Below are 24,081 nucleotides of genomic sequence, written 5' to 3'. Positions count from 1 at the left end.
TCAACATAAGAATGACATCCAGGTCTTACGACAATGATATTAATGATATTCGATAAACAGGGCAAGAATACAAGCAATTAGTTGGATTCTTAGAGCCTAGTGAAAGTGTTAAGTGCAAGACAGACCATGGGAGAACAAAAACATAAAACAGAGTCTTTTTTTTTTTCTGCTTCTCTCTATGGTTTAATTTTCCGAAACCAAATGGTTTAGAAGCACATCCCCCAGCTGAAAGTCTGGATTGCCTCTGTCTCGTGGGACCTATCCATTTGTATTTTAAACTTGCATCTCCTGTGCGGGAGAGGCCTGGGGAGAGGGAACAGAGATTTGTTGGGGGAATATGACTGCATATATTTCTTCCTAAGGGAGTTCATGACAAAGGCAGATCTCAATGTAACAGAGTTCCAAATACTTAAACCTCCAGCTGATAGAACTGGCTGGGTGGTGACCTGTTCTCAGCTTGAGTACCAAGTTAGTGGAATATTGCAGAAGTAGGGTGTGCGTGTGTTTCCAGAAAACACTCCTATTCAAAGCACATCCTTAAAAGCTGACCTACTAGAAAAACTGGGGTGGATTACACTTCAGAGTTGTTCCTTAAATGACATTAACAGGCATGAGTAGACTCTTTCCAGTTTAACGGAAAAGCAAAAAGTATATTCAACTTATCTTTGTTCTTTGCTTCCTCTTATGATAGAGATTTAAGCGCTCTCATTTTCGACATAATATTTAAAAAATACCAACAGATAAACCTATTTATTTTAGCTTGAAACTTGATTTTTCAAGCATACTCATTCAGCAAATATTTATGGGATATCTGCATAGCAGTGAGTAAGTGTAAGTATATGTGTGTGAAAGAGAGGTAGGGAAGGAGGGGGAGAAACAGCGAGAGACCGAGAGAGACAAAGGAAGAGGGAGGCAGGCACGGTGGGCTTTCAGGAGCCCTGGGCACAGAAATGAACACCAGCAATGGACACTAGTGAATGAAGCTACAATTCAATTCGATTAGGAAAGGATGCTCTAAAGTACTAAAGGGTCATGCGCCAGCCAAACTGCTGGCTGGAGAACACTGACCAAAAATAAAATTGTCAGAGCAGCCCTCTGTCATTCTCCTGTCATCACCGACACCAGGGAAGGTCAATTCCAGAAGCACAGGTAAGCAGGGCCCCCGGCTGGCTTTTACACACGGACCCAGGTTTTACACGGATGGTTTAGCCTCTCTGGATTTCAACCCACTCTTATGTAGAACTGCCTCTGACCTGCTTTCTTTTTTTTTTTCCCCCTTCCAACAGCCAGTGACAGGTTGAGTAGAATGATGTTTGGCCTCTTTAAAGAAAGTCAGCGAACTCTTCCCTCTCCAGGTGCGGTCACACCCACTCGCGGCCTTTCTCTCTGAAGCCAGGGAAATTCTCGAAAGATGATATCTCACGGCTGGCTTTGAAGCCGAGATCCATTTGGATGTCCTCACTGGGTGGAAAACTCATCAACCTGCCTAGCCTCTTGGTATCTCTGAAGTTACCGGAGACCTGAGTGTTTTGCCAGATTCTGCATAAGCAACAACGAAACAGTGCACAAAACCCATCACCCAGCATCACGTTGGGTGCTCTTTGAAGCAGCCTCAGTGCAGGGCACCCGAAGCTGCTCTGCACATTCATATTCACAGCGAGTACAGCACGCTGGACCACGGCGGGGGGAGGGCTGAGAGCCTCTCCGGGTATCACCGGCTCCTGGCGCTGTCTCCACCCATCCTCCGCTCTCACCGACAAGTCCAAGAAATAGAAGAACATCAAAAGCTATTGTCCATGTCCAGTGAGAAATGAAATGCCCTGGACCAAGTATCACAACTTCCTTAGAATAATGCAACACTTCAATCACTTTTGCCTCTGGATCCCTCTCCTGGTTTATTGCAAAGTCAGAAAGGTGGGAATCAGCATTGCGAACTATTCCTGCTTTATTCTATTTAAATGCATTGTTGGAAAAAAGCAATTTATTACCAACTTTTTATGGTTTCACCTTATCGAAAGCACTTAATTCAGTTCCTCTGCTGCTTTGCTTTGGACTGTTGAAGGCAATCAGAAGGTCGGAAGTAATTTATTAATAAGGGAACATGTGGTACAGTTTTGGCTGGTGAAAACGGTTCCTGAATCACAATATAGCCACAGCCCAAAGTTTACCGTGGATAGAAGGAATTAGTGACATATATCATAATTCTTTTGTTTATTCACAGGATGATTCATCACAGGTTTGATTGAAGCTCCTACTTTATAGATATGGCCTTTTGTGGAATGCCCAGGGGAGGAAACATTGTCCTCTACCAGCAATTCTCTTCCCCCAAAATACAATCACTTGCACCACAAGGCAAAGAAGGATTCAGCTTAGTCTTTGAGAGGGAAAGAAAAGAAACTTATACCTTCTGAAGGAGCAAACAGCTGTGCGTACATAAAGACTCTAATCAGTGACTTGGTTTGGGAGAAAAAGGCTAGATTTGCACATGTTTACTGAGTATTCCTTGTAGATGATCAAATCACACCAGAATCCCATTTCCTTAACTACAATCTCTCCCCAGAATACTTCTCAACCCTCAAGCTTTCTCAAGGGAAGAAAGGGAAATGGACTCATCAAGATGCTTAAGCCCTCAGGAAAGAAAACTACAGGCTTCTCATCTGTGAAATTATAAATGAAGATCTCTTCTAGCCCAAGAGGTGCAGGATGCTTGAGGGCTATGGTCTATGGGTGAGGCCAGATGTTGGGATGGGCAGCTGGGATCACTGATAAGAGCTTCTGGCATCAGGAATAGCCCACCCAAGATGCCTGAGGATTCTTGTGGCTAACAATCAAATTCAAGGTCCCCTCAGGGAAAAGCAGATTAACAGATGGCAATGGATAGGGAGGCGATGGATGGGAAGCCCAGTGCTGGGTCCTTTGCCCCACGGCTCCCTTGGACATCTTACTCTTGGCACAGGTTTTTAGTTCCACTCAGCAAACTGGCTAATTAGCCCCTGGAGTTCCAGGTTCACAGCCATGCCCTCTCCTACCCCATCTCATCCCACCCCACTCTAATTGAGGGACTTGCCAAGCCTGAGTTTTCCCTTCAGACCCCTGGACGAGCAAGAGGAAAGGTGCACTTCAAAATGGGATGTGAAACGGGTGCACCTTGAAAACATTATCCTAAGCGAGAGAAGTCAGTCACGAAAAATCACATTTTCTGTGATTCCATTTACAGGAAATGTCCAGAAGAGGCAAATCCACAGGGACAGAAAGTAGATTAGTGGTTCCCAGATTAGTGACAGCTAACGGGTACAGGGTTTCTTTTTGGGGTGATGAAAATGTTCTGGAATTAGATTATATTCACAACTCTGTGAATATACTAAAAACAAATCAGTTATACACTCTAAAAGGATGCCTTGTATGGTACGTAAATTACATCTCAAAAAAGTTGTAATTAAAATCCAGAAAAGAAATGGTATTAGAGTGATCGAAAAAATCCCGGGGAAGAAAAAAGGACTTGAATTCCAGTCCCACTGGCTGCGTGGTCCTGAGCAAATTGCTACATCTCTCTGCATCTCAGATTCACCAACTATCAAGTGAATATATCATCTCACTGCGAACCTTCCAGGCTAAGTAGAAGGACCCTATTATAAGGAATGAAAGGTTACATGCAAGGACTCCTTCAGTCTGAGAAATGAAGAGGTAATATGTAAAGTAACTTAGGCTCAGGTGTCTGGGCCAGCCTTCAGAGGCAGCTACGGAGAGTGAACGAAGCAACTCCTGGTGAGCATTCCGGCAGGTTTCCCCCTTTAGTACTGGTGCCTTAAGGTGGTTATACTGACAGCATTCCTCACTGCCTTGCTGTGTCTCATAAGAAGACAGGTGGCCTGTTTCTACATATTACAGCAGAGAAAGCTAAGCCCCTGGGATGTTAAGTAACCTCTTTAAAGTTACCAAGCCTGGGAAACCTGGAGCATGGCTCCTTGCTCCCTAAAGGTGATGGATACCCTTTCCATTCAACTGCTGACAACAGGGGTTAGGGTGTGGGCTACTACTGCACAGTGCGATAATAAACCTTTCCCAGGTCTGGGCATGAGAACCTAAGTCAGTCAATCAGAGAAAAAAAGAAAGAGAAAGGGAGGGAGAGAGGAAGGTAGGCAAGAAGGAAAGAAGGTGGGAAGGGGAGAGGGAGAGACAGAAAGCAGGCTGTATATTCAGATCTTTTTTATTTCAGGAATATGTAAGGGAAGCAGATTTCCTTTTCAAAGTTCAAAAGGAAACGGTGTGTTTTGTTTTCATAGTTCGTTTCATTTTTCACTTGGGAGAAAAAACCCAGCTTTGAAGCCTCTCTGTTTAAACTCATTAGGAAAACCATCAATGATGGAAGCTTTCATGAAATCGCAGTGGGAGGAATTAAGTGTTATGGGAGAAGCTGGATCAATCTTCAAACGTTTCATCTCTGGAGATGGGAGGTCAGCCCTGGCTGCTTGTTCAGCTGGAAAGTTAACATAAACAAATACTTTACGTACTGGAGAGTCCGAGGGACTAATGACATTTGATATTCACCCTCTGAAGACCTCCTCAGAAGTCGGCTACGCCTGCCACATGAAAAAGATGGATGCATCTTGAGAACTAAGTGAACAGTCGGATTGGCAAAATGTCTTGCTCTGGAGAGAAAGGTGTTCTTTCAGGGTCCCACTGGAAAGGAGGTAGTGATATTGACATTCATCGCACAGAATCTTTCCCCGTGTAATTCATAACATTATTGAGGTTGGCATGGAAACCTTTTTAAGCAGGGCCGGTGTTCATATATGAGAATATCTTTCTTGACACCTGAATCTTTTTTATTTTAAAGTTTTTTAATCTGTTGCAGTCTCCTTGGCAAAGTTAAAGTATGGTGATTATTTTTTCATTTTTGTTCTTTACTTTATTCTTAGAGTGGAGTCCATAGCCCATCTCAGTGATGCAAAATGGATTTGAGAATGAGAAAGTAAGGGCTACAGGTAGGATGTTCAAAAGGGAGATGACAGGAGAGAAGAGGTAAGAGAAAAAGATATGGAGCAGATAAAGGGCACCAGAAGATTAACAAACATCACTGGTACTCTGAACAAAGACGTTCTGGGGAAAAGAAGTTAGAAAACGTCTTTGTACGATCTGAACAGCTACAAAAAAGGAGGATGCAATATTTTCACTTCTTTTCTCACAAGAATTATGTTTGTGTGTGTTAACTGATATAGGCAAAATTTAAAAATATACGCTCATACATATATATGCCATGTGTGTGCTTTAAAGAATCCGGGTATAAAGGGACCCTGATATAATACTGATAAGCAAAATGGGCCCTTCTTCCTGCCAGGAGCACCCCAAACACAAACTACAGCCTGTTATTGTAAATCTTGGTGAAACTAAGCAGAGCACGGCCTTAAGAGAACATAGGCCGTGGTCAGCTTTCCACTGCTTTCTGCTAAGAGTGGGTGACTGATTAGAGACCCCAGGTCCTCTCTTGCTATCCCCTTATCTTTCGATAGCTCATGGGAAAATAAGGCATAAAATTACCCTGTCCAAGGCATCGAGCCATCCCTGCCCAACTTAATGAGCAACTAACTAACCCAAAAGGAAAGTAGCCATTACTTATACAGCCATAAGGTAGATGCAACGTGGCATATAAATCAGTGAACTCGTGTACTGCAAAACAGACAGATTAATGCCTGTTGCAAAGGATGGGTGAAGAGATCGATTAGCTTACTGATTCAGACCATGAACTTTCTCGCAATATACTGCATTTAACTTTTAAATAAGGTTTAGGAGAACCTGTAACATTTTGCTCAGTGGCAGAGCTATATTTTGCTAGGGGCAGAAATTGGCTAGTCTATAAAAATTAAATTACGCCCCTTTCACTGTATCTAGTCAAGAGGAAAAACTCTAATTACAAGATTGCACTGTCAAACAAACGCAGATTCACGTTCCTTATACCCTGGTTTTAAAATTCATGGGCGGGGGGCTTCTATTCCGAAGTGAAAATCGATATTTGAAATATTTTGCGGAGGGCGGTGATAGGCGAAAGCAAGAGAAATGTCATTATCAAGGGTGCTGGTTCATAGACACTAACTCATTAAGTGCAGAGCTGGAGAGAACAAGTCATTCATTATGCAAACATTTAAATATCAGTTAGTAAGGACAATGAAAGATGCCTTCTCTTCCCCACAACCCATGCCTTATTTCCCCATAAATGACCAAACGGAAAAGGAGCAGAGAATCATCTCATCATCTAATAGGAATGCCGCTCTGGGGAATAGGTAAAGGTCCTGCCAGTTGGTTCTCCTGTTCTTACAAAATCCACTTTGTGGCTCGTGCGCTCAACCCAGTTCACTAAGCCTATTAGGTGAGCCTGGTGGGTGTGAGGATTGTCTAAGTCTTTAGCACTTTACCTGAATTATCTTTGCAGGCAACCCTGGCAGCATATTTTACTGTGGAAGGTGCTGGCCCAGGAAGCAGGTGCCTCGCAGTAACCATTGGCTGACAGACGTGGACCAGACATCTAATTTCTCTGGCCCTCGTTTCCTCCTCTATAACACAAAAAGGTTGGTCCAGACCAGCAGTTCTCAATTCAGGGCACCCCATGGTCACCTGCGGAGGCTGACCCACGGCCAGTTACACCACAGACTTCCAGAACTGGCCTCTTCAAGGAGGGGCCCAGACATGTGGACTTGAACAAAAGTCCCAGATTCCAATGTGCACCCTTGACTATAAATCAACTACCCACTATGGTTTATCCCCGTAAATATGATTCTTCTGTTGTTATATTTACTTATAATCTTTATGCAAAGGTAGGTTAGTTTGTGTGTATGAGCTGCAAAAGGTGGTGAACTTTCTCTGTTAAAGGAGAAATTCAGGAAGTGGTTATACGAGATGGAGTAGAAAGAAGGTTGCTAAACCCCCTTTCGTAATTTTTCTTGTAGAAAAGTGTGTATGATTTTTCAAAAAATTAAAACAACAATGACAGCAACAAAAGCCCTTCCGATTCCAAAGCGCTAAAATTCTTGGAACGGTATATGTTACTGATCAACACAAACGATTCTGACTTCGATTCCTAATAGCATCATTGAACAGGTGGGACTTCCTTGCTCCAGAGGGGAGAAGTTGACCCTGCAGTGTAATTAAACACGGTGGGTCGTGGCCTGGGGAAATAAGGGCCTCAAAAGAGGATGCTCGGATTTCAGGTAATTTTCCTCACGTAAAGCACAGGGAAAGAGCCTCCTACACAGGGCACACAACAGGAGTTAGCTGTTGCTACTGTGATGAGTATACTACGCTGTGGTCACTTAACAATCAGAGGTTTTAGGTTGGCTCTCCAGCCTCGCCAACAAGGGGAGGGTTAAGAGCCACTTAAATTGATTGGTCTCCAGCCATCACATGATGACAATGGAAGCGCCTTGGAAATTTCAGCCCACTCCCCCTCCTGCCCCCATCCCTCCACGACCATCGCACTTTAAGCACAGAAACGTGCATTTGGCTGATTTCTATTGAATTCAGGCTAAGAATGCCCGGTTTCCACGTGTGCAGAGCTTGCATCCTTTCCCTAATAACCGGCTTTCCCTTTGAGCCCATCAACTGTTTCTGCTTCTCAAGCTTCACGACTGAGCTTGCCTTATTTCTCCAGTGTCTGTCACCCTCTAGCCTATGACATGTGGTGGGAGAAACCTGCTTTGGTGACAAAATGCCCGCCTTGACTGAGCTAATAGCAACTTCAGGTCAGGCACTGATGGACTTAGCGCTACAGCTCTGCGGGGAGAAGCTAGGCGTTATCAGGCCAGCACTGCCTTTTTTTTTTTTTTTTTTTTTTTACAGTGTGTGGTGGAGGAGAGGGAGAAGTTAGATGAAAAACCACACTTTGAAAATGGAGTTTGTAATGTTCACCTCAGATACACTTTTAGAGAGCAAGAAATTTGGTTCACAGCTTGTCCTCTTCTCGTGGCAACCATATCCCAGGTTATGATATATGATACCCAGGTAAGCATTGGCCTAGAGGACGATGAGAAAGTTTCACATCCCCATTTTTGTCTGGCTCTAAACTACTGCCTGGAAGAAAGCTACAGATGTTTGAGAGACACAGTAAAGTGTTCGAAGTGATTCTGAGGAAAATTACGGGAGTTCCTCAGGTAGAAAGGCCATCATCCATTTTTGCTCACATAAAATTCCCAGAAACAAGCAGAAAAGAAACAAGCTGTTAGAATCACGCGTGTCAATCTTAGCTATAGAATCATCACTACGTTTTGTTTTGCCTTTTTAACAGTCCGAATCCCATATGACAAAACAATGCATGCTGCTTTGTTTGAGACGTTATTCTTGCGAGCGATTACGTTTCAGACTTCTCAGAAAAGTGATTCTGGTGGAAAGACTCCACACCTAGACTGCTAATGACCTATAAAAAAAAGAGCCTTTAAAGTTGCCTGCACGCACGCCACGTCACAGCACAGCGACCAGCTATCTGCTCCCCAGGTTACTATGTGGTAAGCCACAAGGCACTTCCAGGCCCTTCTCTGGGAAGAAACTACTTTCCCAAGGTGCTCACTTTAAAACTAGAGCCCTTGCGTGAATCTGCCAGCGGGGTAAGGGAAATCACTTAACAAGCTGGACCCTTCACCAGGCTCCGTGGGCAGGGCAGTTCAGCCAACTCAAGAGAAGCAGCGCTTGGGTGCACTGGACATCATTCACCCATCTTTTCAACATCCTTACGATGGCAAAGTCTATGTTCATGGACCTGACCTTGGCATTGAAACTCCAGTTCACCCGTTTCCCCAAAGTTCCAGTTGCACTTTTTGGGGGGCTTTGATTTCTGATGAGACTACTGGGCGGGGCTGGGGAGCCCCAGCTCCACGAGAAGACTGCAGGAAATGAGTGAGGTTTTCTCTCACAAGACCCCTTGCTTTTTTCGCCTCATGCGCAGGCCCTCTATCAGCCCACTAGGCAGCTAAGCTTGTGGGGCGGGGAACTACATTCCCTTGAAAGATCTTTGGCAATTTTTGCCTGGAATTGGATGCATCAGTTCTAAAATTAAATAAAGATGCTGTAGTGTTCTTCAAGGAAATATGGCGTGGCTCTTCGACAAAACACATTTTTCAAGTGCTGACCTCTGGGAACTTCAACTAGCTTCATATGTCAGGCTGACACTGCTCACAGGCTACTGTCTAGTTGCCCAAGCAGAGCCGGTTATCCATACATTTGCCAGTCTCCCGATCAGCTTTTAGCAGAGGGAGGTGAGGGCAGTCGATTAAAAGAGGAGAGCCACTCATTGAAATGCACTCCTCCCCCACAGCCATATGAGCTTCTTCTCCGGGAGAAGCCCTGGTAATTAACTCTAATGACATTAAAGTAACTTGGAACTTTTCATTTTCCCAGCTCTGGAAAAGTAAATCTGGGATAACCAGTGACTTTGCATTATATCAAAGTCAATCCCTTTTCCTGTAATGCAATGGCCCCCTCAGTCCCACCTCAGCCCAGGCTGGAGAGGGGAGGAAAAGGGGGGCTGCCGGGCTCTTACCTGCGCTTTGCTCCATCACTTCTTTCTGACACATGTCTTGAACGTTCACCGTGCAATTCACGATGAACTCGGGGGAGGAGCAGTCGTTATTTAGTTGGAATTCTTCACACTGGTAGCACTGGATTTGCAACGCAAAGCCTGCGGGACAGACGCAGTCGGATTCAGACCGGGCCGCCCCGAGACTAACCCAGAAGCCAGCATCCTGCCCCTCGCTCCAGCCAGCTGCGGCGCCCTCCCTCCTGGGTCTCCCCGGAAGGCGGCCGCGGTTGAAGCCGGTAGAGGGCGGCGCGGCCACCGAAGGTCCCGCAGGATATAAAGTGGGATTTGGCCCGCGAGCCCTGGACCCACTCTCCAGAAACAAAGAGCCCATCCGACACCACACCCGGCTCTTCCCCCACGGAAGTTGAAAGGAGGGCTATGCCGCCCGAGAGCCGAGGACCTGACGTGCGTCGGCTCCAGCCTACGCCGAAGGCTTTGCCTAATTGTTAATTGGTTACAAATGAGTTAATTACTATGTCGGCACCGTTCGCGATTGCCTTCGCAGACGCCTTTTCAGTTTTCTTTGATAGTCGAAGCCGGCATCCCTGTGCTGTGGCTCCGAGGCCCCCCCAGGCGGACGAAGGGTCGGGCGCTCAATGCTGCTGCGCCCCGAGTCCCCCGCCTTTCTTCGGGACGGTTCCCGAAGCAGCAGGGGTGGCCGCGGCGTGTGGCAAGGGGCGTGCGTGCGTGTGTGCGCGCGCGCGCATCCCCGGCCGCGACACCACAGTCCTTCCTTCCCGGCTTTCAGGGCTCCGTTTGGCTAGGGCTCCCGGTGCGGGTCCCAGCTCTGCAGAGCTGGACTGGGAGCCGCTCCTGTACTGGAGCGAAGGAGCCAGACGTTTCTGTACCTCTCCCCGCCCCAGCCCGACTGCTCCGCTCGGATCTACGAGCTCGCGTCTAGACCTAACTACCCCCGGCTCCCGGGCAGATGAGCCCCGGACCCGGCGCACCTCCCCTCCCAGACTCACAGCGGTCGCGCTCGGAGCGCAGCAACGCAGCCCCGGCCAGCACAGGCCACAGGCTGACCAGCATGCCGCTCACCTGTCGGCGGCGCCACTACCACGGGTTGCTAGCGACGCCTGACAACTTGGCGGGTTCGCGGACTGTCGCCCCCGCTCCCTCGCCGAGACCCTGCACGGCTCGGACCTTCCCTCCTCCCCAGCCCAGCTGCTTGTTTCGACCGCGCAGCCCGGGCACCTGCAGCCCGAGTCCCACCAATCCGCCGCTGCCGCCGCTCCTCCAGCAGCGCAGGATTTGGGCACTTTCCCATCTAGCGCCCCTGGACACCACTCGCCGCCGCCGAACTCCCGCCGGGCGACTCCTGCACAGCACGGGCGCGGAGGTGAGCGCCCAGCGGAGGCAGAGCGGCCGGCGGGTACACAGGGTGTGCGATCCCGGCCGGACGGCTGGCCGCTTCGTCATCTTACCTTGAAGCAAGAACAGTCCGCAAAAAGTTGTCGCGATGCCGAGGACCCACATCCTCCCGGAGCCGCGGGGCCGGGAGCGGGCAGGCGCATCAGAAGCGGCGACCGCGGCGGAGGCTGTCCGGGCCGCAGCGGCTGTGGCTGCCGAGACTGCTGGGGCCCGCGCTGCCGCCGCCGAAGCGCCCGCCGCCGCCAAGACGAGCCGCAGGTGCCGCCGCCGGCGCCCGCATCGCCCGCGCCGGGGCCCCCGGCTGCGGGTCGCCGCTTCTCTGGCTCGCGCTCCCGGGCAGTGAGTGCCCGGCGTCTCCGGAGTTGGCGACGGAGGCTTAAGGAACTGCTGGCGATCCGGAGCACCCAAAAAAGTCTCGCCTCTTTTCCCCACCTCCCACTCCAGGCACCACGTGACGGCTGCCGAGTTGGGGTGGAGGTGGCGAGCGGGGAAGGCTGGGATAGTCTTTTCACGTGTCCACCCCCTTCCGATAGCCCTCCTCTCCCGCCTCCGCACGTCCCCTGGGACGCCTCGAGGGGGAGAGGGAGAGTGTAGTTTTCGGAGGCTGGGAGGCTGGAGACTGGGGAAAGAGGGAGGAGGGCGCAGCAGGTGCCACGGCGGTCGGCCGGGCGCCGTCAGCAGGACGTAGGAGGTGGGGTGGGAAGACTGCTTGCCTCTACTTGCAGGGGCGCTTGCCCCCCTCCTCTGCGCCCCCCGGGGGCTGGTGGGTTGCCCGCGGCAGGGTCCGGTCCACCCGGCAGGGAGTGCGGGGCCGCGCTCCCGTGCGTCTGGCAAAGTTGCACACTCGCAGGCTCCCTAGGGTATCCGGTGCAGCTGCGCCTTCTCTTCCTCAGAGAAGCCCCTGGGTAGTTACCGGGCTCGGCTTCAGCTGCGGCGCAGTGGGCGGGGTAGGTGGGGACCCTGCCCAGCTTCGCGCGCTCGGGCCTCGGTTCGTCTACCGCGCGCATCGCTGGAGGGTGCGGTAGCCTAGCCTAGGAGAGGGCCGCTCCGGGGACAACCGTGAATGAGCTCCCACTAGAAAGCAAATTGGGGTGAAGACGAGAGTTGCTCTCTTCCATCCCCTTCGTCCAAAAGGCCGGGCAGCTTCCTCCGGCTCTATTCACGGCGTCCTCTCGTGTACCGCGCCTTCCCAGCCCAGGACTCGGGCACTGGCACACCCCTCGCCACCTCCCCCCACCCCATCCCCCCTCTCTTGTACAAGCGACCCACCTGGAGTACTCCCGGAACGCCACCTTGCTACGTTTGCCTTCCTGGCCGCCGAGCCCTGCCGCAGGTGGTACGGGAGCCCGCTGGCCCGCCCGGAACGCCTGGGAGCCTCCGCCCCCAACCCCGCACGTTCCCACGCCTGTCCCCCAAATCCCTAGGCAGCATCCATTTCGGTGGAAAGGGCTTCATAAGCTTCGCCCCTCTTCACCTCCTTCTACTCGGGCCTCCTCTCTGAGGTGAAGGAAGCTCTCTTAGGCCGGGATGCTGATCATCTATTTCCCTATCCTGCCAGCAGAGCGGGTCCGGAAAGGGGCTTCAATGACTTTCTTGTCATTCCTCTGCAGAGATCGTTCCCTATCTGCCTCCGGCTCCTTCTCTCCCTTTGCACCCCTCTTCCTCTCATTTCTAGTTGGTTAACCCCTCAGGGAGACGAAAATGCTTTGACCATTACTCGCTAGTCTGCAGACTCGAATCTTACAATTGGCTGAATTACTGTTTCTGGAGGAATAGGGCCAGTTTCCTTATTAGTCTGCTTATTCCTTCGGGGGAATGCGTCGTTGGAGCGCGTGTGAGATTCAAATAACTAATTGCGCCGAAGGGTCCTTGAAGAAGCTCTTCTAAGCTTTCAGAGGGTGCGATTGTGATATGACGTTTATTCAGAAATGAAACAAAAGAATCTTAAAGAGTCTGAAAGACAATGACATAATTTTCATTTAAGACAACAAAATTCAAATATAACAAATTGCACAAATTAACCAAATAACACTGATCATACAATACTCTTTAAAGAAACGAGTGTGTACTAAAGTACCCATATAGATCCTAAAAATATCTGTTATGCCTAGTTTACAAGCTCCTGTACAAAAGCAATTATAAATAGTTCGCATCTAGAAAAAATACACGGTAACCTTTAAAATAGAATTTATCCTTACATATAAACAGACTTTGTAGGAAAAAAGGATATTAAAAAGTAAGAATTTTTCATAGCACCAACCATTTTATTTTTTACAAAGTGAACATTGCAAACAGGAATTTACTTTGATTTATAGATTGACCAGCTTTTAATCAAAAGAGCCAGAAGATAAAAATCAACAGATAATGTTGAGAGTTGCAGAGAACCACTAAGTAGAAGAGGATGCAAGGAAATGATTGGAGGGAAAGTAGAATTACATCGTCTCTGATACAAATAGCTTCTGATCAGTGTCACACTTGAGTACCTTCCTCTACAGTTTTCAGTAGAAGCAGAATTATACTTATTACTAGAACCTGAATCTCTCTGGCAACAATTTGGAAATTGCACTGGGATTAAAGTTTCTATCGAATTGAGATTATGAGATGGAGATGAGAGACAGCCCTCTGGTTTTTCAGCAGGCCCTGTTTTCTGTTTACAGAGTGTACCATCAAACAATCTGAGGGCTAGGACAGTGCCCTGAACAAAAACTGGAGTTGGAATTTTTCAAAAATATATTATCAGCTTCTAAGACTTAGGGCATCATTTCAAGAGCGTGGCACTGATTCAATGTATTGCTGTCTTTTTAAGGTTTTTTTGCTACAAATATAATTTCTTTTCCAAAAAAAAATTTACAACTTCTGTACAACTTCTTTTTCAAAAGAAAAGTGCAAAATTAAGACTTGTGTATCCTGGGTGTGTTTACTTTTAATCCTCACGGAACACAGCAAGTAGAGTCTATCTTTATTGCCTTGTCAGGGAAGTAAGCTCCGGTGGGCTGCTGGCTGTGAATCTGACAGTGGCGGCCCTGGTACTGCAATAGTTTATTCGTTGCCATCTCTACCTGCCCCGCTTCCCAGCCCTGTTTCTTAAGTGCTCCATTTCCAGCTCACTAAGGGGAAAAAAGTCCTTTACACATCATTTGAACCCTGACTTGCACAGGAAGAGAAGCTATCGTATAAAGAATCACTCAAAGATTCCAAATTGTCTACCCCAGGCCTATCAGAGTTACTCAAAGAGGCCTCTTCATTTTTTTCTTTTTCTTCCTTTTGTACTTCAACCTTGTTCAGAGAGTTCGTCTCTTTTTCTAATAAGATCACAGTATTGCCGTTGTATTTATTGAATGACTCCAGGGAAATTTTACGTAATCTATTCTCAGGGTCTTCTCTTGTTTCTTCAACTTGTTTCAATTTCTGCAATAAAAGGAGGAAAATATTAGAAACATATTTCTTTGCAAAATCAAGTTATTCTATCCAATATTCAATTATTGTCAGTATAAAGTACAATTTAAAGGGATAGAGGGAACCTACAAGTCTTTAACAATCTTCCAGTATAATTTAATGTAATAAAGCCAATTTTAGGGATAAATCAAGACTTTAATCATTTTACTGAGATAAATAGGTCCCAATTTGCAAATCAGTTAAGTGTCACTTAATTTTAAGTGGATCCATCTAACATTTGTTCACGTAAAGTGCCTTATTTTTCTTAATCACAGTTTTCTTTTCTTACTAAATATTATTAGTTGTCCTGTTTCTAAATATGGATAGGGACTGAATTTCAGCCAGAAATGACAGTTCTATGAAAAAAAAAAAAAGCATGCAATCCCTTAAACTGACATAAAATTTAAGTACACATTAAACTTGTCAGATGCATTGTCACGTGTGTATTTTGTCCCTTTACAAGTTTTATGCTATTTGAAAGAGATCCCAGGTTGTGAGGGTATAGATTCTTCAAGGCCCAAAAAGGGCTTAAACATCATAGTAACAGGTCTGCACCCGAGTAACCTCTCCCTCCAGGAGGTTCTAGTAAAACCAACGTAAACAGGAATATTTATAGGCTGTTACTGGTAGTCTCTGGGACTTCATAAAACACTGCAGTCATATTCGATAATTACTGCAGGTAAACTCTGTAAACATGAATATATTTAGTTGCTCAAGTGACTCCTGAGGTCTGAGGTGAGACGGAATAGGAAGGCACAGATGCAAAAACTGCAAGGGTGGAGGTGTGAAAGCCACTAACCACATTTCTCATTTCCTTTTCCTCTTTCAGGCAAAAATTCCATCCAGGAAGAAGTAGGAACAGGGCCTTAGAGATGATAACAATAGCTACCATTTATTAAGCATCCACCATGTAAAAGACACAAAGTATTTTATTTATAAGCCCTTTTTCACAGACCTGTAAGTTACACATCCCCACTTTAGAGAGAAGGAAAACAAGGCTCAGAGTGACAGGGCCACTTGCCCAAGGTGGCTCAGCAAGTGATGGAGAACAGGATTTGAATTCCTGTCTGGTGGCCTTCCACACTCTTGTAATAAAGGACAAGATGTCCTGTATGTTTTTTTTCATTTTGCCATCCACATGTGCCAAACCATCTCAATTGCTACTGTCCAAGGCCCTAACATAGGCAGTTCCATCCCTCCCTGCAACATTGCTACGATGGATGTCAAAGGTACAATGAGGAAATTGTGTTTGGATCTGGGCAAAAACAGACATAGCCAAAGCCTGTGAATTCTCACATGCTAAATATTTAATAGAAAGAGAAAAGAAAAAGATACAGAAGTGGATGGTTCCCGTGTCCCAAGAGCAGGCTCAGACAGCATCTCTCTCTCTGCTATGGGGAAATGGTGTAATTCTATGGGAATACTTGAAAATCAACCTTGAAGTGATGCTTATTTCATTATACTATTAACGTACAGGAGCATTACTCACAGAGCAAGTTTTCAATCTGAAATGGCTACCTCGACAAAGAGCTGGGCTGAGGAACAGATGCCTAGGTGATTACAAAAGAATGGCTCCATAATTAGGAATGAATCCATGCAGGAGCCCCTTCTCGTGGTGTGCCAATTTTGAGCGTTCTTTAAGAAGAATTATAAAGTACAATATGAAAAATACATGAAGGGAGTAGGAAAGCTCTGATTGTACCAAATGTAGGTAAATAGAGGCCATTCAATGCAATTTCCTCCTCACCTGAATATCTTCTCCCTTTTTCTTTATTCAAGAACCTTTTCCTTGCCTATTTCTGGTCAACGTGGATCTCAAGTTCGTTCAATAAACACTCACTAGAGAAGCTATCATGAGGCAGGTGGAAGGTTTTGGTGCTGAGGACACACAGCTGAATAAAATTACGTCCTGTAGGAGGGGAGTGAGGCCCTGGAGGCAGGCCGACTTGAGCTGGAGTCTCAGCTTTGCCCTTTCATTGGCTGTGTAAGTGCCCAAGAGCACCCTTCCTCAGGTAAAGCTAATAAGACATACCTTTATTTTAGGATTGCTGTATTAGAAGCAGAACACCTGAAGACCCTGACGCATAGGAGTAGGTGCTCAATAAACGGAACAATAAATCATAGTAAGCTAGCATTCTTATTCTAGATCAGTGGGTCTTAAACTGTGCTCTCCAGGCAGCTTGCACCATCAGCATCACGTGGGAGCTTGTTGGAAATGCAAATTCTCGAGTCCCGCCCCGACTTAACTACACCCGTAATGCAGCGTCCCAGAAAAAGTTTTTAACAAGGTCACCGAGTGATTCTGACACATGCTAACATTTGAGAATCGCTAGTCTAGAAGAACTTGTAGTCTTGGAGGGGAGACAGGTGAAAAGCATAATTCAGTGTATTCAGGTAGTGATAAGGAAAGGATTATTTACCATGAAAACACCCACTGTCTATGGGACACATATAGTGCATCTTGTTTTCTAAATGTTTCCTGCTTGTAGGTTTGGCGCTTCAATTAATTATGACAAAGGCCTACATCGGCTGGGGAGGCGATGGAAATGAAGGAATGGCCCATTGTAAGAAAAATCACATGCCTTCTCGGTCTTCCTTTTATTTTCACAGTTTTGATGAGGGGTGGGTACCGAAGTATCTCTGGACTATAAGAACAACATCAGTGTAAGAGTGACAATGAGGACACACTGACATTCAAGCTCAGTGCTGGGGAGCTACAGGGAGTGGTGAGGAGTGTGGTCAGCTCAGTACGTGCCTCCTCTAAAGGCAGCTCTTTAGACCTAGCTCATTGCAGCTGTGCAGAAACATGGGCCCAGGTCTTTGCTTTTAAAGGTAAGGCCATGAATCTAGAACAATATTTGCTTATACTTAAGATCCTCTAATTTTAAGTATTTGCTTATACTAAGAGGAAAAACAAATCAATAATAACAAAAATAACCCCCACTATGTATGTCAAACAGCAATCTTTGCAGTGTGTGAACTTCTGATCTAGTCATCATGTTTTATACTTCTTTTGTATGTCCTAGATGACCCCCCTCATCCCCCTTCTCCCATCAGCTTTCCCCCTAAAAACCGAGCCCAGCGCTCATCGTCAGTAGACTCTCGATGGAGACTGGATGATGGACTCAGCTTTCTCTACCATCAGTAGAGTCTCAACTGTTGGCTGGGATTTCTCCAGTGGTCCTGCCAGCTAAGAACAAAAGCACTGAAGTAGCTTACTTCCCTGCCTCGAATTAGAATTTTTTATATATATATATATATATATATTTAAAATTTTATTTATTTATTTATGGCTGTGTTGGGTCTTCGTTTGTGTGCGAGGGCTTTCTCCAGCTGTGGCGAGCGGGGGCCACTCTTCATTGCAGTACACGGGCCTCTCTTGCTGCGGAGCACAGGCTCCAGACGCGCAGGCTCAGTAACTGTGGCTCACGGGCCCAGCCGCTCCGGGCATGTGGGATCCTTTCCACCAGCCTTGCCTCTTTATTGGCTTTAGAGCGGCCAGCAGCCGGACTCCCACTTTCGGTAACAATAGTGCACATCAGTTTGCAGCAAATGTATGTGAAGGTGCTTTGAAAACGAATCATGGTAATAACAGCATTTAACTGAGTGCCTGCTCTGCACAGACACTCGGCTAAGCACGTAGCACGGATGATCTGTTTTCATCCTCACGTCAATTCTGTGGGGGAGGTGTCCCTGTTATCTTCATTTACAAGCAATCAAGCCTGGAGGAAGTTAGGTAACTTAAGGTCATGGAGCAGTACGTGGTGGGGTCTGGATTTGGACCCAGGCAGTCTGCCTGCAGAGCCCAAGTTCTTAACCTCTATCGTGGAAAAGAACTTCACAAATATCGGCCCATATTACCTTTAAGGGGAGCCTCTGAAATAAGGATCCCAGAACAGCAACAATAATATTAATGGTAACAAACCCAGTAAAGATTCCTGAAGACTGTGTGGGTCCCATAAAACACTGTCATTTCCTTTGTATAACGTGCTGCATTGAAATTATGATAAAATTAATATACTACACTTGCCACCTATAGGTGGCAACAGTTGTACAGTTCACTTTTTGGTGGGGCTTTTCACTGCACTTGGGAACAAAAGTAGGGCTCAAAAGGGTGAGAATGTATTTTCAAGTTTAAAATAAATAGCTTTGCTCGTTGTTAAATATTTTCCTATCTTTCGTGTAATGATGACATTATTAACAATAATTCAAGCAAGAAGTAGTGACATATTCTCCAGAAATGCCTTAGTAATTATACCTTAGCTAATTTAATTCCTTGTAGTCAAATAATCAATCAATCAAACCAATCTACTATATGAATAATCTGTGCGAATAATTATGTGGTCTTGATTCTCAGAGAGAGTTTCATAGAAAAGGAGACGGGGCTCTTGGAACGCTTTTGAAGGGTGAATAGTATTAAGATATAGAGTAGGTAAGAAGGAGTACATTCCAAGAAATTTCCATTTCATGTGCCCCTACTGCATCTGTAGACCATTCTATAGTCTATCTCAGGTCTTGTAGTTGCCCAGATAGTCTATCTCTTGCCCTTTAAGATTCTATAATGGACAGAATCACTGTAAAGACAGAAACACAGAGCTATGCCTATCCCAAGGGGTTCCAAGAATTCCAGCCCAGACTCAGGAAAGTATCAGCCCAGAAACCTGGGTTATAAATAACAAATAGTTTTTATTTCCAAAGAGCTTTCCCATCTATGATCTCACTTTGCTCTTACATCAGGCTGGAAGGTGAGGGAGGCTGGTGTCAGCTATACTTTACATGGGGTATTTATGGAATTTGTGGTTCGCACAAATTCAAAGTCAGGTGAAATTAGACTTGGAAACTTGGTTTCCTGATTTTCAACACAAACACATACCATTTTTCCTCCATAGTCAACAATAGAGATTCTGCCTACACCAATAACCTGAACACAAGGAAGGATAAAACAGAAGGTGATACGTGCCCTTGTCATAAGGAAAAGATGGGGAAAATGTATAAGGTGATACAGAAAAACTCAAGTGATAAACCAGAAAAAAATATACTCATGATGAGACCAGCTTCAGAGAGACACATGTTACACATGTATAGCCAGAAACTCCTGCCCACAGCAGGGGAGAAACAAGTAGCAAATTCATGAACTTGCACAATGGATTAGTGTTCTATGATGAAAGCTACTCTTATTATTTCATGTAAGTTTCCATCTGTTGATTGTATCTTGAAAATACTGGTTAGTCTGTCTACTGTAAAATGTCAGGACGAGATTCAGATCTACCTGTGGAATTGAAATGCAGCATCATTCCTCAGCTGGGCACTAATATTCGCAAAGAGGACTAGACCTCTTAGCATAAATTAATGTAAACAGTATCTTCATCCACATGATTTCTTATTTCTCTATTGCTATAATGACTCACTGTCAATCAGTTCAACAAGACATGTGGTAGGAAAACAACAGCTACATTTATAAAGCGTTTTTACTATGTGTCAGGTACTGGGTTGAATGCAGTGCATGAATTATCTCATTTAATCCTTACACCGACCCTCTGAGACAGTACTATTTTCATCCCCATGATACTCATAGGGAAATAGAGAGTAGAGAGGTTGAAATATTTAGGCCACATACGCATGGCTAATAAATTAGGGAATCAGGACTCAAGCAGGAGAAGCCTGACCACAGAACTTGGGATTTTAATCACTAAGTACAAGACCAGGTATTTGAAAGCCAGTGTTCCGTTCCTGGCACTGTGCTAATTAGCTGTGTGACCTCTCTGAACCTTAGTGTATTTACGCTAAAGATTTTTTTTTAAAAGCATCTTCCCACTCTATAAGCTCCGTGACTCCAAAATATTCTGAACTGTGTGTCTTCTACGCATCCGTTATTGGAATTTCAGGTAACACGATAAATACTTCTCTTCCCCACCTTAGTTCTGAATGAACTGAAGAAAGAGATAAAAGAAAAAGGCTGATGGGAGGCTAAAATATCAGCTCTATTACTGAGAAAGCTTATAGGGAGAATGAGGTTTCTATCTTCAAAGAAGTGAGTTTCTCAGCAGTGGTCTAGAAGCAGACAGGCTTAGACTGGGCTGGCAGCCCTGGGCTGGGAGCAGGTCTTCTTAAACCTACAACATGAGTGTTGCTTCTCCAGCCAGCCTGACTCCTGAGAGAGGGCGGGGAGAGCAGGAGATGGGCTTAAGCTTTCCCTGTTCCCTTCCTAAACTTGCTATTTTTTATTTTTTTATTGCAGTATAGTCAATTTACAATGTTGTCTTAGTTTCAGGTGTACAGCAAAGTGATTCAGTTATAAATGTATAATACCTGTTATTTTTCAGATTCTTTTCCCTTTAGAGGTTATTACAAAGTATTGAGCACAGTTCCCTCTGCTATACAGTAGGTCCTTCTTGTTTGTCTATTTTATATATACTGTGTATCTGTGAACTTGCTAAACAAGCCACTCCTCCGTCTCCTGAGAAGTGAATGAGCGGAGCTTAGAGACACCAGGAGTGTTATCCTAGGGAACTCCTTCCACATGGAAAGAAACACCCCCGAAATTGGGGAGAAGTGTCAGCATCGTGCCCCTACCACAACCCAACAGTTCTCATTATGTGTGACGATGCAGATTTTAACCAAACAGTCACATATGCAGCGGGGCCAGGAGGAAGCGGGAAAATCGGGAGACCGCAGTGAGTCGGTTTGGGCAGAGAAACGTCTCCCTGGGTGAAGCAATGGGAGTAAGATGATTTAGCAGATGAGAAATATAGCCAAGCTTCCATTTGGAAGCAGATGGATCAAATAGAGGAGACGGGCTGGCTAATCCTGAGCTTTGAGTCGGAGCAGAAGGTGTGATTTCCTCCATCCCTTTCCTGATGAGCAAATCTTGGGCACTGGAAAGATGATTATGTGTTATGCTCTTGTGGGAATGGGGAGGAAGTATTTTAATCCTGGGTCTCTTAGTTGAAGATCTGTGCACATACAAAGTCTATGTTAAGTGATGTTTGCTGGGGGCAGGCCAACCTCAAGGAAAACGATGCAGCTCAAGTCATTTCTCTTAGAGGCACAGGTTAATCTCTTCTTTAATGCCACCTCTTACTATATTCCTGGTGGAGCTACTTTCTGAATGAGACACAAAAACAGATAAAGTGACCTTTGGTGAACAGGGAAGACCCTCCAGACTTTTCTTGAGAGTTGTGGTGTTGACCCTGCTAACCTGGTCAAATTCCAACTTGGATAATTACTTGCTCTCGGTGTTCAGTTCCCTCTATTACCTCAAGTGGACACATTACTCTTCACTTGCCCTTCTGAAAAATTAATGTGACAGATAGGTAATAGAGAACTGTTCTCTCCACCCAACCACACGCTGGGAGATACGATGCTGCACTTGGGGCACTTTGTTTCCTTACTGGGTTCCTGAAGATCCTCAGTATGTCCAGGGCAAACTGGTTTTATTAGGTGAAAGAGTAATTTTCAGCTGAGATGTGCTTCTATGACTATATTATTACCTGTATTGCTGTCCCTTACCAGGATCAATGACTTTCAATGACCTCTGTTAGAAGCCCTGAACCAGAGGGGAAAAATGAGCTTACTTTTTTGGGGAAAAAAAAAAAAAAAAAAAAAAAAGCAAGCAGAGAGAAGTGCAGTAGGAAGCTTAGGGTCGTTAGAAAATAATATATCTTACGGAAAGGAAAAAAACTTAGCTTGGAGATAAACAGTGGCTGCGAAGGACATTTAAAGACCAGATCAAAAGAACGGAAGAAGGAAGTCACTTTAAGGATATGGAAAATGGGGGAGATGTGGGACCGGGTCCCTCAGCGGGAAGAGAAAAAGAACATAAAGAAAACCCTAAACTTTGTTTATGACAGAGAAAGGCATTTGTGAAAAGGAAAGGCATGTAATCACGATTAGGCAAAATGATTATATGAACGTGCAAAAGACACATTCATGATTTCTCTAACGTTAGTGCCATCACGTGAAATGCCCATTTGAAAACTTGTATTTTTTTTTTGCGGTACGCGGGCCTCTCACCGCCGTGGCCTCTCCCGCTGCGGAGCACAGGCTCCGGACGCGCAGGCCCAGCGGCCATGGCTCACGGGCCCAGCCGCTCCGCAGCATGTGGGATCCTCCCGGACCGGGGCACGAACCCACGTCCCCTGCATCAGCAGGCGGACACTCAACTACTGTGCCACCAGGGAAGCCCGAAAACTTGTATTTTTAAATTTTTATTTCCTAGGAGGTGGATGGACCCACAAATTTAATTTAAAATATAGGTTAATCACCTTAAGTAATACATCAGATTTGATCACTATTGGTCAATTTCTCCAGAAGCAAAATCTGCACTGTTTCACAGTGACTTAGACTTGGGGAAACAAGCCAGCTCATTGACTGTATGATTAGCTTAACTAAATGTAACACGCTTATTTGTGTTGTCAGATTTCTTTTTCTTCTTCCAACATAATAATATTAACCAAAATGTTTATTTAGGAATGAGAATTGAGCAGGCTCTGGGCTGGAACTCCTAAGTCTGTTTATCTTAGCGTCAGGCTAATGATTCCGGCTGATGAGAGTGTGGGCACCAAACCTTTCTGGCCTTTCATTTACAGGCACCATTATGGACAAAAATAAATTGATATGCTACTCACTTGCCTTCAAAGATTGATTAGACTTTTTTCTTTGACTAACCTTTCCATCATTTCATGTCTTAAATAGGATACCTATCTGTCCAGCGAGCTTGGCCATGCCTGGCTTAGATGTCAGTGTATTTGTAGCATAAAGAGCCCATGAACCTCGTCAGAGGAAAATCCAGCATGAAGGGACCATTTGTGTATTCTAGTACCATAGAGCTATGTCTTCACCTTGGAGTGATAGAGTTTGGGCTACTCTTTCAAGCAAAAATAAAACACACTTTTTAGGGGGGATTGGGTGAATGTTAAAAGAAAGTTACACTATTTTTTTTCATGGATGTTCCCTTTCCAAAGGAACATCTCCAATATCACCATAAGGGCGGACATCATAAAAATGTACCTGAAAAGGCTAAGCTTTTATTACGAGGTATGCTGTGAGGGCCCAAACCAGGGAAAAACATTCTGTGTTACTTATTCACCTATAAATAATGAGGCAACCTGGAATTCTAACAGAAGTTGGTAGACCCTTTGGGAGTCACAGTGCACTGTGGTATCCAATCTATGAGGTGCTTTGCAATAGCCATGGAATTCAATGAGACTGAGTGCTAGGGGTCATTCAGAGACACATTGATATTTGTGGATGTAAGAGTGTTAGCTCTACTCAGGTTTAAGCTATTCATCTCCCAATGTCATTTATGTTTCAGTTCGAGGGCCAGTCAGCCTTTGCTTTGGATAAACTTATTTCCCAAGGATATTTGACATATCGAATCCCGAGAGTCAGAGCAACTCAGAATCAGTACCAATTTCCTGATCCTTATTCTAAAGAGAAGATTCCTTGGTGGAAATTGTTCTAAAGATTTAGAAACGTTAAGCTTTATATTGTGTGTTGCACACAACTGTAAGACGCTGTTATTCCTCATTACCCAGTAAGCACTGGGGGGTTCTAGAATGGAAGGATGTGCTAGTTGGGAGAATGCCAATGGGAATCCACGTTTGTTCCGGATTCCATCCTTTGCCACAATATGGCACTGACAATCACTACTTCAACTCTGGACCTGGATTTAATAAATATTTAAATAGAGATTACACTGCTCTTGCAAC

At 45.4% G+C, this 24,081-nt stretch overlaps 2 protein-coding genes across 6 annotated transcripts in view; both read right to left on the bottom strand.

Moving 5' to 3' along the window:
* LYPD1 (LY6/PLAUR domain containing 1) overlaps positions 1-11,153 on the bottom strand; it is a 51,127-nt gene extending 39,974 nt beyond the window's left edge. Inside the window, exons 1-2 of the mRNA XM_030843831.2 lie at positions 10,990-11,153; positions 9,524-9,661 (exon numbers count right to left, since the gene is read on the bottom strand). Coding sequence (XP_030699691.1) covers positions 9,524-9,661; positions 10,990-11,041 — 190 coding nt within the window. The 5' untranslated portion in view covers positions 11,042-11,153. The remainder of the gene's footprint in view (positions 1-9,523; positions 9,662-10,989) is intronic.
* A 1,689-nt stretch (positions 11,154-12,842) lies between these two features.
* NCKAP5 (NCK associated protein 5) overlaps positions 12,843-24,081 on the bottom strand; it is a 1,056,997-nt gene continuing 1,045,758 nt past the window's right edge. For 4 of the 5 annotated variants that reach the window (XM_070046011.1, XM_070046012.1, XM_060302522.1 and 1 more), the window contains one exon: positions 12,843-14,344. In XM_070046011.1, the coding sequence (XP_069902112.1) occupies positions 14,063-14,344 (282 nt within the window). In that variant the 3' untranslated portion in view covers positions 12,843-14,062. The remainder of the gene's footprint in view (positions 14,345-24,081) is intronic. The other variant, XM_070046013.1, reaches the window with a different exon arrangement.

This window comes from Globicephala melas, chromosome 7, assembly GCF_963455315.2.
Source record: "Globicephala melas chromosome 7, mGloMel1.2, whole genome shotgun sequence".
NCBI lineage: Eukaryota > Metazoa > Chordata > Mammalia > Artiodactyla > Delphinidae > Globicephala > Globicephala melas.
This window is presented reverse-complemented; position numbering and strand designations above follow the sequence as displayed.